The following is a 14,731-nucleotide window of genomic DNA, read 5'->3' as shown; positions in this document are numbered from 1 at the left end:
TCCTTTCCTTTTTGCAGATACAGTCTACTGAAATTCCCACCTCCATTGCTGGATTAAATTCAAAGTGCTGTGGTCTTTACTGAGGCTTTATTATGGGTTTGGGCTTGATTCCCTCATACATCATCACACCCACCACAAACCCCAGTCACACATTTGCACTCCATAGGGATGCTGCTTAAGAGACCCATCTTGGACTACTGGGTAAGAGAATTCAAAGTGGCAGGACCCCAGCTCCAGACCTCCATTCCAGAGCAGATCAGCTCTGTGTTCAGATCATGGTATCAGGCCCAGCTCTTGATTTTCCCCACATTTAAATAATCAAATCCCGTTGCTACAGCTGGGGAGATGAGGAACACGTTCTAGATCTGTTGATTTTCATATCACTGTTTGGTGCTTCGGTAGGTACCAAGGTGTCAGGGCCCTCTGATAGGAAGAGAAAGGCAATGCACAAAGAGCAGTTCCCCCATTGCTTAGAGAATCGAGGCGTTTTGAACAGAAAGTGAAGGACTCACCGCAAATTCATTCTCCGGATCTTTTTCTCCTTTCCTAAACGGCCGGGAATATGTGAACTGCTGCACCTCATTGGCTCTGTAGTAGCTAAGGAAGGACACAATAAATGGGGGGGGGGGGGGTTTCTCCTCCTCCTCTTGTTCTTTTCCAAAAATAGCTAGGCTTAAACATGGTTGTGGCCCAGCCATGGTCTACAATTTATTCTCCCCTGTGCACATTGCAAAAAGCCATGTTCTACCTATACTTTAGCGCTGGGGAAGATGAGGATCAAGTTGTGAGTACCCTCTACTCTGCCCTGCAATGCCATTACTGGTCTAGGAAATCAGGGAGCAGCTCTCCCCACCAGGTGGGTCCTGCTGCCAAGGTGCGGGTGGAAGATCAGGATGTCCTGTGCCTACCAGATTTAAAAACACAGCTCTTACATGTTTGTGAACACAACCTTCTGGCCTGTGTGGGCAGCACAACTCCGCGCCTACCCCCCACCCCCACCATGTTATATACTACCAGTAGTAGTTCGTGGCATTCATCCTGCAGGCTGAGTGGGAATTCGAAAGCTCCTTGATTATTCTATAACTATAGAATAATCTATAGAATAATAGAATAATCAAGGAGCTTTCGAATTCCCACTCAGCCTGCAGGATGAATGCCACGAACTACTACTGGATTCCTGTAGGAGACCAAGTCCCTCCCTTGCTACAATTCTGCCAATAACCAGCTGTGTAACCTTGGGCAAGTCACTTGACCTCCCTGCCTCAGTTTCCCCTTCCATCCTCTCTCTTCCTCTTGTTTATTTAGAATACAAACTTTTTAGGACAGGGACCGTCTCTCACTGTACAGCATGAGGCACCCAATTTCAACTGAAACCGCTAGGGGCTATGGAAATACAACAAACAAAATAATAGGGCAGCTAAGCCTTGAAGGCTCCGGAGCTGTACACAACCGTGTTTGAACATGGTTAGTTTAGAACCAGTGGCGAGTGAATTCAAACAGGGGGATCGCGCTGGCTGAGCTCGGGGAAACGCAATGAACTCCATTAAAAACTCAACATTCATCTCCTCCCCAGACACCTGGGCTTTGAAATGGAAATATTCTGGCATCAGAATCACTGGCCAGTGGCAAATGTGGAGTTTTTAAGTTTCCCAGGTTTAGGAAAGCCACAGCTCAGGCGGGCTAAATTGGGGTTGGTGCCCTTGATAACCCCCTCGGCGTTCCTAAGAGAGAACAAGTAAAGGAAAGGAAGTTACTTTAAGATCTGCTCCGGAACAGGCTTGTCTTTATAGTTGGGTGGCAGGTTCATCACAGGCTTCACTATAAAGCACTGCACATCTGCGGGGTTCCTGTTAAGGATGGAAAACGCCAGGATCTCGGATGGGAGAATAAAAGGAAGGAAGGGAACATCCTTCTCATTTTCTTCAGTGTCGGATTTCTGAACAATCCCCGTGTCCCCTGCACTGTTGTCATGACGTTTAAAGTATGCACATTATTCCTTCACAAGACCTAGTGTAATTGTGCGTGCATGCATGTCACCCTCTAAGAACTGGCTCATAAAGAGCCGAAGGGATCTGCTGCTACTATTGCCAGCTAATGCAGTTTCCCTTGAGTGTTACAGACACGTGCTTTGCAGACGCAGAGCATGTCTGCATTTTGGAGCCCACTTCAAAGCTCTCAGCCAGAAAACAGACTTTGATAAAGCTACCTAACAAACGTAGGCTGTTTGTTTGTAAATCAGCGAAGAGGTGTCTCTAACCCCAGCTGTTGCACTGGTGAGCTATGATGGAGATTAAATAAATCATAATACCGTGGTCTACAATAGTGGCCTAAAACACAAACACTTTTTATTAGTGTTACTGCTATCTCTGGGGCCATTGTTCTGTTCTACTGAAGACGCCCCAAAAGTAAAACCCCGAATGAAAAGGAGGGCCACACAATCTGGCCCAGTCACCTAATATTGCTGTTGATCAGCTGCTTCGCTGCTCCCTAGAATTGGCTGCATGTCAATGGTGGTTGATGTAATTCCCTATATATTCCTTATGTCACTGAGGTGTTGCAAGGTTTAAGGAACGTCTGCAACATACGTTCAGTTCCTTTCATGAAACAACCGTAAAAGGGCAAGATGTTATTTTATTACACAGAGAGAGCGAGTGAGGATACAGCTTCTGTTAAAAATTTCAAAGGGCCTGAAAGAAACAGGATTTCAAACATAATAAAAAAAGCTTGACATTGAACTACTCACAGAATCATCAACCTGTCTGTGGTAACAGTGTACTTGGAGCAATAGTACTGCCTGTCCTTTCAAATGGATTCAATAAGAAGCAGAAATGGACCTGTACCAGATCCAAACAATGCAGCTGCTACTTCTTATAATGGACCAAGCCAAAGCCCTGCATCCAAACATCCCCGAACTTTGGGAAGAGTTCACATCTGCATCCACGTTGTGCAGCTCAGGCCTACCCCTGGCCAAAACGTTAGTGCAAACATGAACAGATACAAAGGAAGCAGCTGAAACAGCAGAAATGAAGGAGGCAATTTTGATACCAAGTTTGGTCTTGAATGAATTTTTCTAAGCGGATAGCTGGCCGGGTTGATAAGTGCAGGGGAAGCTGCCTGAGCTGTGTCTTTGCTGTTGAGAACTTCACACATTTTTAAGGACAGAAGGAAGTATCAGTCTGACTTCCTGTCTGACAAAGGCCAGAATATTTCACTAAGCTATCTCTGCACTGAGCCCAATAATTTGTGTTTGACTGAAGCACAGCTTCCAGACAGGCATCTGAGTCTTGAAGACACCAAGAGAATCCACCACTTCCTTTGGGCATTTGTTAATCACCCTTACTGTTAGTAAAGAGAAGTCTTGAGCCTGACTCTCCACTCTGTAGCACCAGTTTTATGCCGCTGCTGTTGACTGAGTTACTCCAGTATATAGGTGGAGAATCAGAAATCAATCTCCAGGGCTATGAACCTGGCACCTTTCATCAGCACTTATAATTATTACAAAAATTAAAAGTAAATTTTAAAAAGTATCAATTTCTGGTTGGAAATAATCAGATTCCTCACGACTGACAATAAACTGCACTGTCCAGAAGAGATGAGATATGGCACTTCTTTGTACCCCACTTTCACCCGTTGTACGCCAGAATGGATCAGACCCATTATCCATCTAGCCCAGTGTCTTGTCTCCAACAGTGGCCAGCGCCACTTGCTAGGAAGGTGCAAGAAACCCCACAGTGGGTAGCTGGGGGATAATCTGACCCCCACAGAAATGTCATCCTAACTTCTAACAAACTGGTTTAAACTCTGAAGCATGAGGTTTTATATCCCTATTCATTTTTTAGCATTGTAATTATTGTATTTCCATGTCATCCATATAGAAGTCGGATCCCTCTTTGAATTTTGTTAAGTCTTTGACCTCAAAGACATAATGTGGCAATGAGTTCCGCAGTCTAATCACATGTTGTGCAGAAAAAGTACCAGCATGACAGATTCTGCCACCTCAAGCAGAGGAAGTAGGGCTTGAATATGACAAACCAAACAATAGCTAAAAGATACACTGTTTAGGGGAAGACTTGATCTCCTCTCCTGGAGGTGTAGTGCTGGTCATCTTCTCGGCGTTTGGAAACTGGGTCAGCAATTTCAGGTTGAAGTCTTCCCTCCGTTCATACTCCTTGCCACGGTAGATAAAGATTTTATTCTGCGGGCAGCGGGAGGAAATGAGAATTAGACGCGACTCAGACATCACACACACTTGGGGCGCGATCTGGGTGGTTAAAATTTTGTGCCAAGCAGTGTTTTAGTTATGAATTCATTGATTAATACATTAGATGATTATAGTAATCATCAAATCTGACCATCTAGTCTGAATATAGGCCAGAGAACCCCATCCACTAATCCCTCCATCACACATGGTCTAGTGAATAAAGTACTCCCCAAAAGCTCAGGTGACCATGGTTCAATTCCTAGCTCAGCCACAGTCTTCCTGCATAACCTCAGCCACGTCACTTAATTTTACTCTGTGCCCCAGTTTTCCATTAGCAAAATGAGGATAATACTTAGCTGACAGGATAAAATCCATTAATGCTTCTGAGGCATTCATACTACAGTCAGGAGTGCCATATAGGTACCCAGACATATACACTGTGGGAATGAAGGCTGCAGTGGAATTGGGCTGAGCCTTGAAGTCCACAATGAATTCATAAGTGTAAACCTTTAATAGCTGTGACATTTTGCAACCATGTATGTTGCTGGTATCTCCACAAAAGGGTCACTGAGTTTGTTCCAATGATTTCACACATAAAATATTAGCACATGTTGTTAACCATCATGTACATGTCCTAGTGGTGGTGGTGGTGGTGGTGGGGGGAACCAAAAAGCAAGTGTAAAAAATTGGGACAGGGGTTTGGGGGTAATAGGTGCCTATATAAGACAAAGCCCCGAATATTGGGACTGTCCCTATAAAATCGGGACATCTGTTCACCCTACCTCGTGGATAACAGACCAGAGAGGGAAAAGAGAAAACCAGCCTTGTGTTGCTAAGCCAGCACAAACTATTTGTTAAACATCCAGGCAGGTCAACAGTTTGTGCTGGGAAGATGGATGGTATTGGGACTGTTTTGTGGTCAGTTTTGGTGTTTGTCAAATGTGTTGGATTCATAGATATTTAAAGGCCAGAAGGAACCACTAGGATTCTAGTTTGACTTGCTGCATAGCATAGGCGTGTGTGTGTGTGAACGAGTAGATCACAACTTTGGGGGGAGGGATAGCTCAGTGATTTGAGCATTGGCCTGCTAAACCCAGGGTTGTGAGTTCAATCCTTGAGGGGGCCATTTAGGGATGTGGGGCAAAAATTGGGGATTGGCTAAATGACAGCAGGGGGTTGGACTAGATGACCTCCTGAGGTCCCTTCCAACCCTGATATTCTGTGATTCTGTGAACCCCAAGAGAGGAAGTCATGAGGAATTGACAATTTTATTACAATCGAAAGCAAAGAAAATCTCAGTCCCCTGCTCTCCGCACATCCTTCCCCTTCGAGGTCAGGTATGCTCCGTCAACCTCTCAAAAACAAAAACACACACACACACACCACACACCTCTAAACGATACAGGCGTATCACTGTTAGCATTAATACAACTGTTACCCTTACTTTTATAATAAATGTAAAGGGGCTGTGAATGTGTTTGACTTCAAATACAGGTCACCAAACTGAACAGGTTGAGGAACATTGGTACAGTGTGGATCCAGCACTAACGCAACCCTAAACAGGAAGCATCTTTGCATTCCAGTGCATCCGGGATTGACAGATCTCATTAACTTTCTAGAGTGAAGTGACCCATATCCTTGAATTAGACCGATTCAGTCTGGAGGCACCTGGGGGTCAATTATTTACAAGAAAAAAAACCCACTCTTACAATGAAGATCACTAGGATAAGCAGTTAAGAGACTGTGGAGAGCACATCAACATATGAAAGATTCCCTCTAAGTCCATGTAAGAGCACTTGGATCATCCAGCAGGCTACGGGCAACTAACTGTCCTGAATTCTCATTTATACTAAAGTAAAAGGGCCTGAGTGTAACTGAGAATTCAGGCCATTTCCAGTGAGATTTTCATACCACTTAAGTGATTTAGACAGTCAATTGCCATTCAGATTCGTAGGCATTTGGCATCAAAAGCCTCTAGAAACCTCACCTCTAGAGTTTCCTGTAGAACCTATCACTGTAATGTCTGAGCACTTGCAGGATTCTTACCCGGAGGAATGAGGGGAAACCCATCCCATAATACCCAACAGCAAAATATTCCGGCTGAGGTCTCATTGCCTTCATAATATTCTCATAAAATGTGGCTCGTTTTTTCTGGGAAAAAAGGAAAAGAAAACCCTTGATGTGTTCATTTCTGAGCTCACAGAGACATTGTCAGGCATATTGACAAGGTTGTTTTCTCACCCTGTGCTGTTAGCAACACATCTATGAAATATGACTTTTATTATTAAATCCAAAAGAATTGTAAAAAAACCATCAACTTAATGTTTGCTTATCCTGTGTTAGCACTCTTTTGTATTTTGCTGACATAGGGGCTGGTTTTGGTCATACTCAATGTCACTTCCTGGTTCTCATGCACTAGATTTCTTGACTGCACTGTCTTCAGAGATATCACAAAATAAACATGGCATGAGGCTGCCCAAACGAAATGGTGTCAAACATCCAGGCGTAGGCAGAAGGGGAGCAGGGACACAAAACAGCAAGCAGCTGGTTATATCTTTGCAGGTTAAATAAGACAGTCAGCTTTTTGGGACAGGGACCCAGCTTTTTTGTTCTGTGTTGGCACAATGGGGTCCTGTCCATGAGTGCGGCTTGCCAGGTGCTATAGCAATAATAAGTTGGTGAGATATACAGAAATAGTTTTAAAGGTAGGAGCAAAATGTATTATACTTGTATGGAAATGTTAATTTATTAGTGTAAAGGAGGGTAAAACACCTGTATAATTTAAACTATGATATATTCTGTTTATCTATGTTAATGGCAAAAGAAAGTTTAAAAAAACCAGATATGAAAATATTCCTCTTTAATATTGAGCTTTGCAAAAAACCTTTAAACAAATAATAACCTATATTTTGGGCCGGAACGACCCAGCAACATCCATTTAAACAGGCAGCAGCCAACCCAAGCCAGAAAAAGGGACCTTACCAAAAGATTACTAAGCCCCTCGTAATCAAAGACTTTGTTCTCGTACATGTCAGCCAACTCTTTGCTTAGCTGGATTGCTTTCTCCCACATCTCCAGGAAAGAAACAAAACAACAACAGTAAAAAAGAACATTTATTATAAAAGCATTTATTGCCTCCCATAGGTAAATAAGAAATTTAGCTGACTTCAGGTAGTTCTTTCTTAAAGCATCAGACATTCCAGAGAGCTTCACACTGTACAGACTGTATTTCTTACTATGTTCATGATAATTATATAGCACTTTTCATCTGTAGATCTCGAAGTGATTTACAAAGAAGGGTCAGTATCACTAGCCCTGATGGGGAAACTGAGACATGGAGAGGGGAAGTGACATGCCCAAGGTCAGATCGTGAGACAAAGGAGCCCAGGGCTTCTGACTCATGTCTAATGGCCCACTGGACCATGCTGCCTCAGGTCTGAGTGTTTTAGCTTTTTACCAATGAGGCATTTTTTGGTAAAGATTGCTGGCAGAACATATGGTGGTGGTTTTTTTTTAAAAAAAGCTTTGCTTCTCATAACCACCTTTTAGGCTCAAATCCTTTTCTCAGCACACACCCTGAAGAGCAGCCACCCCCACTGAAACCACTCTTCCAAGGCAGTTACACTCACCATGGGGAAGGAATGGGGGAGCCATCTGTTAAGAATTCAGCTAATGGGAGCTCAGTACAATCAACCAATTTCTTTTCACCATTAAAAATATTGATACAAATGTTTGTCGAGGGAAAAAGAAAGACAGGAAAAACACTTGTAATTACCCCCCACCCCGATATTCTGCCAGCTCTAGAGTTGAGGGTGCTCAGCATCATGCAGGATGAGACCTTTGACTCACAGGGAGCACTGGATTTTCAAAGGAATCTAAGGGAGTTAAGTGCCAAATTCCCACCGAAATTCAATTGAATCCTTTGAAAAAATCCTAGCTTTTTGATTTATACACAGGCTTGTTAGATTATCATCTTTCCCTTTCTTTCCGGATCAATTTGTTTGCAAGAGCCACTCAAGATCTGCAGAGAGACTCACTTTGCCCTTGTCGAAGAAAGAGATGATTTCTTGGTAGAGTTTCTCCTTGAGTTCTTGTTGTGAATAAACATAGTAGCTGTCCCTCTGCAGCAGATGGGGAGCACACGGCTTATCGGACCACTGGGAAAAGGGAAAAAACAGTTGAAAAGAACTGGGACGTGTTGAGCCAAATGTGAGTGGGTTCAACTCCTGTGGATGTGTCTGAACCAAATTCAACAGCAATGCAAGGGGAGGTATAAGTTACACTGCAGGAATAAATGGTCAGAACCCAGGAGTAAGACCTCGTCTACACACAAAAGTTGCACCGGTTTAACTTAAATCAGTTCATAAACCAATTTAGTTAAACTCATGCAAACTCCTTTGTGGATGCTCTTCTATCCGTTTGAAACTGGTTATACAGGTTAAGCACCTATACATTTACTGATGCAAACTGAACGGACATAAGCCAGGTTTAAATAGATGTAAGAGTGTCTGCACACAAAAGTTGCATCGGTTTAACTAAACTGGTATAGAAATCACACCTTTAGTTAAACCCGTGCAAGTGTGTGTGTGTGCGCACACGCATGTGTGTGTACAGATCAGGCCTAAGTGACAAAGTTGTGTAACTGACAAACAATTGACATTCGGATGGGTGTGTGAAATGGACATAATTTCTTACCTACACGCAGCGCCGCACCTTGAATTGTAATTTAAGGTATCATTTTAAACGAATCAAAATCCAAATGGCTCTGTGGAAGCTCTTATTTCAGTTCAAGACAGGATTTTTTGGCACAAGTTCAAGCTAAAAGGCAAAAAGCCACTCTGAAGCCAAAATAAGAGTAGCCACACTGAATTTTGCATCGGTGTAATTAAACCAGGGCACGTCTGTGTGTAGGCTAGGCCTCACTGATACACAAGTGGGAGGAAGGGGGCGTGGCAGGAAGAAAAATTAACAGGTAGGTTTATGAGCAAGCGGTACCCTGGATGCCCAATACACTTCATTTTACCCCTGGACCATCTCCAACAGTCCTGGAAAGAAAATCAGCACTGCTGTAGATAGGTGCAACCTGGCACTTGTCTACGCCAGGGATGAATTCCATACCCACAGAATGCCCAAGTAATGGTAAGTCACACTCATTTTTCACACCAGTGTTCTGATCCTCAACCCCTTAGTCACATGAGCAGTCATACCGAAGCCAATGGGACTACTAAAATAAAAAATACACTACCCATCAGTGGATCTCAGAGCACTTTGGAAAGGAAGGTGTCTATCATGACCGTGATCAATTGTTCTCCATGTCCTCCAACCATCAGGCAAGAAGTAACTGGCTCAGTTTGCAGCAAGGGAGATTCAGGTCCGATATTAGGAGTGGTTTAGACAATAGTTAGTCCTACCTTGAGTGCAGGGGACTGGACTAGATGACCCTTCAAGTCCCACAGTTCTATGAAAACGTTCTAACTCTAAGGATAGTTAAAAGCACTGTAACAGGGTATCCAGGGAGGCTGTGGAATCCCCGTCATTGTAGGTATTTAAGAACAGAATAGACAAACACTTGTCAGGGATGCAGCGGATATACTTGGTCCTGCTCAGTACAGGGGGATGGACAAGATGACCGGGTACAGACGAGAGGTCCAGGTCCCTTCCTGTCCTATGTTTCTATGATCATTATCCCCAGTTTGAAGACGGGGAACAGGCACTCAGAGAAGTAAAGTGTCTTGGTAAGATCACACAGCAGTGACAGAGCCAGTAATAGGACACAAATCTCCTGACTCCCAGTCCAGTGCTTTACCCACTAGACCATCCTACCCAAACAAAGATTTGCAGGATTGCATGCCAAATCGGTGCAAGTTACATTACTCTGCTGCTTTCATCAACTACCCAGTTTATACCTGATGTGCAACTTGCAAAACTATTCAAGTCCTTGGCAAGCTTTTCAGGTTAAAAATCACACAGATTTATTATTCTGCATTGTTTGGTCGTCTTTGTCAAGCTGAAATTCCACAAACCCTGTAAAAATACTAAAATTGCCTCTAATGAGTCACCTTAAGGAGTTCTGCATGGAGAAGCAGAGTGTATGCTGCCTCTGTGAAGTTCTCACAGTCCCTGTGTAGGTCCCGAAGTTTATACAGATACCTAGATGAATGAGAAGCAAACAGGGATTTGATCTGAAGGCTCCTGAACGGAGGCACCCAAAAGCAGTGAGAATAAAACATTTCTATATGCAATTCTGGAGGCAGCCAACTTGCCTGATGTATATGTCCTCCCGTTTCTTCTCCTTATAAAAATTCTGCCGAGAAAATAACACACAGTTATCAAGCTGGTGTAAAAACTACTGAATTCACACAGAGTCAGGTAAATTACCTGTTTAGGGCTATCAATCTTAGGTACTTATCTGACCTCCATTACCACGGCACCTGAGCACCTCACAATCTTCAATGTATTTATCCTCACAACCCCCCAGTGAGGTAGGGAAACGCTATTATCCCTAGATGGGGAACTAAGGCACGGAGAGGCTAAGTGACTTGGCCAAGATCACACAGGTAATCTGTGGCAGAGGAGTTAAATGTAAATTTCCCAAGTCCTAGGCTAGTGGCCTAAGCACCGGACCATCCTTCCTCTCTGTAAGACATGTGTGATCTCAGGCAGACTTCTGTAACCCATAAAGAGACTGGCAGCTGAGAGAGGGTCAAGGAGCCAAGCTTAAATTCTAACCCCGATCAATTTGCGAGTGATAAGTGCGAGGTGAAGAGTGGTCTCTGAACTAAGCCACATGCAGGGATGAGTCGTTCTTGCGATAGGCCCCAGCCAAGCCAAGAGCTGGTCTGGTGACTCTCAGAGCACAGATATAAGCCTCACAGGAGAAACAGCAGCTCAGTCTTCTCAACGTCGCTTCATGGCTTAGAACTCTCCTCTGACTCATAGTGACAGAGTCCACAGGCGCAGCCAGCTCCAGCCTTGCTCCAAGACCTACTCCTGCCTTGTTCTAGCTCTTCATTCCTGACTCCAGCTCTGACCCTTGGCTCCACTCACTAGGCATCACCATCCTCGCCTCAGTTTCTGAGGATATGGAATCCAGGGCTTGCTGTATTATGGAAATGAGGGTTAGCCATGAAATCTGTATCTGAGTTGGATGACAAACCCCTCTAAAGTTCGCAGCTGCTTGTCGCCGACAGTTTGCTTTGTGCCCAACTTTAGCTAGAAACAGAGCAATAAAGTGGCATACGAGAACATTTCAATCCCAGCAAATAATGTTAGTAAGAACAGATGATCCGGTTCAAATGCGGTTAAGAGCCCTACATTTGAGCCTGAATCGTTTTTCAGGGGTTCAGAACATTTGGTTATCTTCCCTCAACCAATAATTTTCTATGATCACTGCTGTTTCTGAGTACCCAAACTCCGGTAGAGGTACCCCAAACACCGTTGGAGAGGCTATTCTAATGGTGTTTTTTTGTCGGATCAGCAGCCAGATCACAACTTCCTCATCTGTAGACTGCTCAGCTGATCACAGCTGCCCCACCTGCAGAACAAACCAACCTAAAACACTGAGCGTCGCTTAGCTTAGCTTTGGGGTGCCAGCCTCAACATGCACATCTTAGTTTTCACTCAGCGTTGGGGCTGGCTTCCCAAATTAGCGCCATCTTCAATTAGGCTTGCCGTACTCTGCTCAGAGTTGGCTCAGTCAGTCCTGCCAGAACCTCCCCTGAAGTAGGCAGACCAAAGCCAGGTCACTGAAAGCTAAGAGTGGCATTTTCAGATGTGCTCCGATTTGGCCTAGCTCCACCTGTGCTGAAGCCCACAGTAAAACATTACCATCAACGGGAGCAGAGTTAGGCTAAGACTGGGCCTTTTTGAAAATCGAGTCACAGACTAAGGCCATGTCTACCCTATAGCACTTACGTGAACAAAACTTTGGTCGCTCAGGGGCATGAAAAAAACAACTCCCCTCTCCCCCCCCGACTGACGTAAGTTTTGCCAGCATACGCGCTCACGTGCACGACGTGATGCTTTCCCGCCGACATAGTTACCGCTGCTCGTTGGGCTGGTTTTATTATGTTGTTGGCAGAACTCTCTCCCGTCGGCATAAGACAAGAGAATTTTTACAGCGGCACAGGTGTGTCGATTCAGCTGTGTCGCTGTAAGCCTGTAAGTGCAGACATGGCCTCAGGGACCACTGTGATCATCTAGTCTGACCTCCTGGATTTGCAGGCTGTGGAATTTCTCCCAGAGGCTTGATTAAAACATGTCTTTTAGAAAGATATTTAATCTTGTCTTAAGGATTCCTACCTTTCATGTTCTCCTGTTTTTTCCTGGAGATTCAGGAATGAATCATTTTTCAGGGTGAATCTCAGGTGCAAGCTAAGCCTGGCACCCGCACTCTGGAAATACCAAGTCTGTCCAATGATTATGTTAAAAGCAAGTCAGTAAATTAGCACCAGAGGCCTCCCCTCCTACCAGCACATTGACAGTGCAGCTCATACGGTTCTCCTTGCTTTCATCGTGCATGATGGTCCTGTAGTCCAAGAGATTTTCAAGCAGGCTGCTGACCAGCAAAGCAAACACTTCTCCAGAACTCGACAGGTATTTGTGCTTCCGGCAGTGCTCCAAAAGGCTGCAGGCATATCGCCCGAGGAAAGAACAGAGAAATACAGAAGAAAAGAGAGATTCCATTCAAGTTCTGGACGGTGCTTCTGCTGTTAACAGAACTTTATGATCATCATTCCTAAGTCACTGGGCCAAAAGGCTCTAACGGAAACACATGGATGTTCATGAAAGAGGCTTTTCGCTACTCTGCTTTGCTCATCAGGAAGCTAGAAGCTGTACAGCACCTAACACACGGGCTCCCTGATCTCATTTGGAGCCTGTAGGTGCTGCTGTGATGCAAAACAACAACAAAGGTATAATTTTAAGCCAATCAGTCCATCTTGGCAGCAGCCAATTCATATTGAGATCACTGCAGGTTGCGCCTTCTCTATGTTACTCAATCATCTGAAGTAGCGAATTAGGATTTTTTAGTGTTCTTCCGAGTGTGTTTCAGACACTTACAGTTTCTCCAGCAAGGCCTTGTATTGCTCGTCCCCTCGGCCCCCTTCCACTTCCTGGTCCAGTTTGGTTATCAACTCGTTTTCAAGCTAAAAAAGACACACACAAAAATCCAAAACCAGAACAAATCCTGAGCACTTGGAATAAAGCCCAGATGTGTTTGCAGGAGGAATTTCTGAATTGCCCCATGATGGGGCACTGATCTAATTGGCCAAACTGGAGGATGATTTTACCCAAGGAAAAGACAGAGAAGACGGGGAAGGAGCCAGACAATGTGAACAGCTCCCCTGCTCAAACCAGAAGTCACAGGAAATTGATCATCTGGGATATATCTCCCTGATCCTAATGGATGATTCCCTATTCTCTCCTGAGAAAGGGCAAAGCCCCCATCAAGGCCCCTGCTAATATGGTAGAGGGGGAAATTTCTTGCCAGCCACAGATTTGATGATCAGGTTGATTTTGTGTACGTGTGAGCAGGAGTGACCCTGATCAAGCATATAATCCCAATCATACCCCAGGCTACCACTGGTGTTCTTGGAACCAGCATCCCAGTAGTAAGCAATTCAAGCCCCAAGATACCAGGGTGTGTCTATAACCAGTATTAAACATTCATGCCCCAACATCCCATAGCATTCAAGCAATTCCCATACGCTCCAGCAATCCAAGCACATCTCGGGGCAGACAATGCCAAAGGCTGATGACCCAGAGGAAAATAAGATCCCCTCTGAGTATTTAAACTGAGATCCAAGCAGGGAAGGGTTGGTGCAAAGGGACACAGGCATCACATTGTGACAACAGTCTTGTGTGTCTGAAAGGCAGAACGCCAAGGATGGATGATTTCAAATGTCTTCAGGGAGAAGAACGACCATAGTGTCACTGGAGTGTCCCCTACCTACTGGCTGTGATGCTAATGACTGGCATCCCCCGAGGAACGTGGGAAGAAAAGTTCTGAGTGGCAGTTGCTAGAGTTGAAGGGATAACTGGGCACCAAGCAAAGAACCTCTCTTTCTTCCTTCCCTACCAGCGTTTTCAGGCTAGCAATACAGCGAGAAGTCCAGTGGAAGTAGCCCAGAGTTGTGTGTCGGAGACCTGCGTTCGAGTCTCAGTTCTGCCCCAGATGTTGGGTAAACTCAAGCCAGTCACTTCCCCTCTCTGTACCACAGCCACAATAAAGTGGGGGAAATTGTGAGGGCTAAAGTTTTTCGAAGCGGTTATTAAGGATGTTAACTGCTCCATAGATCAGAACAACTTAATATGTGCAACCAAGAAGTTACCCTCAGAGAATTATTGCTATGTAGGTTGCAAGACCCCGGGGACAAGGACCACCATTTGGTTCTGTTGTTTGTACAGCACCTAGTTCAGTGCGGCTCTGGTCTAGGACTAGGGCTGCTAGGTGCTATGGTAATACAAATAAACAACACTATATAGATAAACAGTAAATACTAGTTTATAATGCACCTTTTGATCCAAGGA

The 14,731-nt window shown here is 44.5% G+C and overlaps 1 protein-coding gene across 3 annotated transcripts in view; it reads right to left on the bottom strand.

The window, feature by feature from the left end:
- DOCK5 (dedicator of cytokinesis 5) overlaps positions 1–14,731 on the bottom strand; it is a 134,214-nt gene that overhangs the window by 22,570 nt on the left and 96,913 nt on the right. For 2 of the 3 annotated variants that reach the window (XR_012666137.1, XM_048829101.2), the window contains exons 34-43: positions 13,262–13,347; positions 12,671–12,827; positions 10,465–10,505; positions 10,261–10,351; positions 8,239–8,358; positions 7,184–7,273; positions 6,248–6,352; positions 4,054–4,195; positions 1,755–1,836; positions 513–597 (exon numbers count right to left, since the gene is read on the bottom strand). Coding sequence is in view for 1 of the 3 variants with exons in the window: in XM_048829101.2 (XP_048685058.1) it covers positions 513–597; positions 1,755–1,836; positions 4,054–4,195; positions 6,248–6,352; positions 7,184–7,273; positions 8,239–8,358; positions 10,261–10,351; positions 10,465–10,505; positions 12,671–12,827; positions 13,262–13,347 (999 nt within the window). In the remaining 2 variants the exon portion in view is untranslated. Of the gene's footprint in view, positions 1–512; positions 598–1,754; positions 1,837–4,053; positions 4,196–6,247; positions 6,353–7,183; positions 7,274–8,238; positions 8,359–10,260; positions 10,352–10,464; positions 10,506–12,502; positions 12,828–13,261; positions 13,348–14,731 lie in introns of those variants that run through there. The other variant, XR_012666138.1, reaches the window with a different exon arrangement.

This window comes from Caretta caretta, chromosome 26, assembly GCF_965140235.1.
Source record: "Caretta caretta isolate rCarCar2 chromosome 26, rCarCar1.hap1, whole genome shotgun sequence".
Lineage (NCBI taxonomy): Eukaryota > Metazoa > Chordata > Testudines > Cheloniidae > Caretta > Caretta caretta.
The sequence above is the reverse complement of the archived record's forward strand: the minus strand, read 5'-3'. Positions and strand labels throughout refer to the sequence as shown.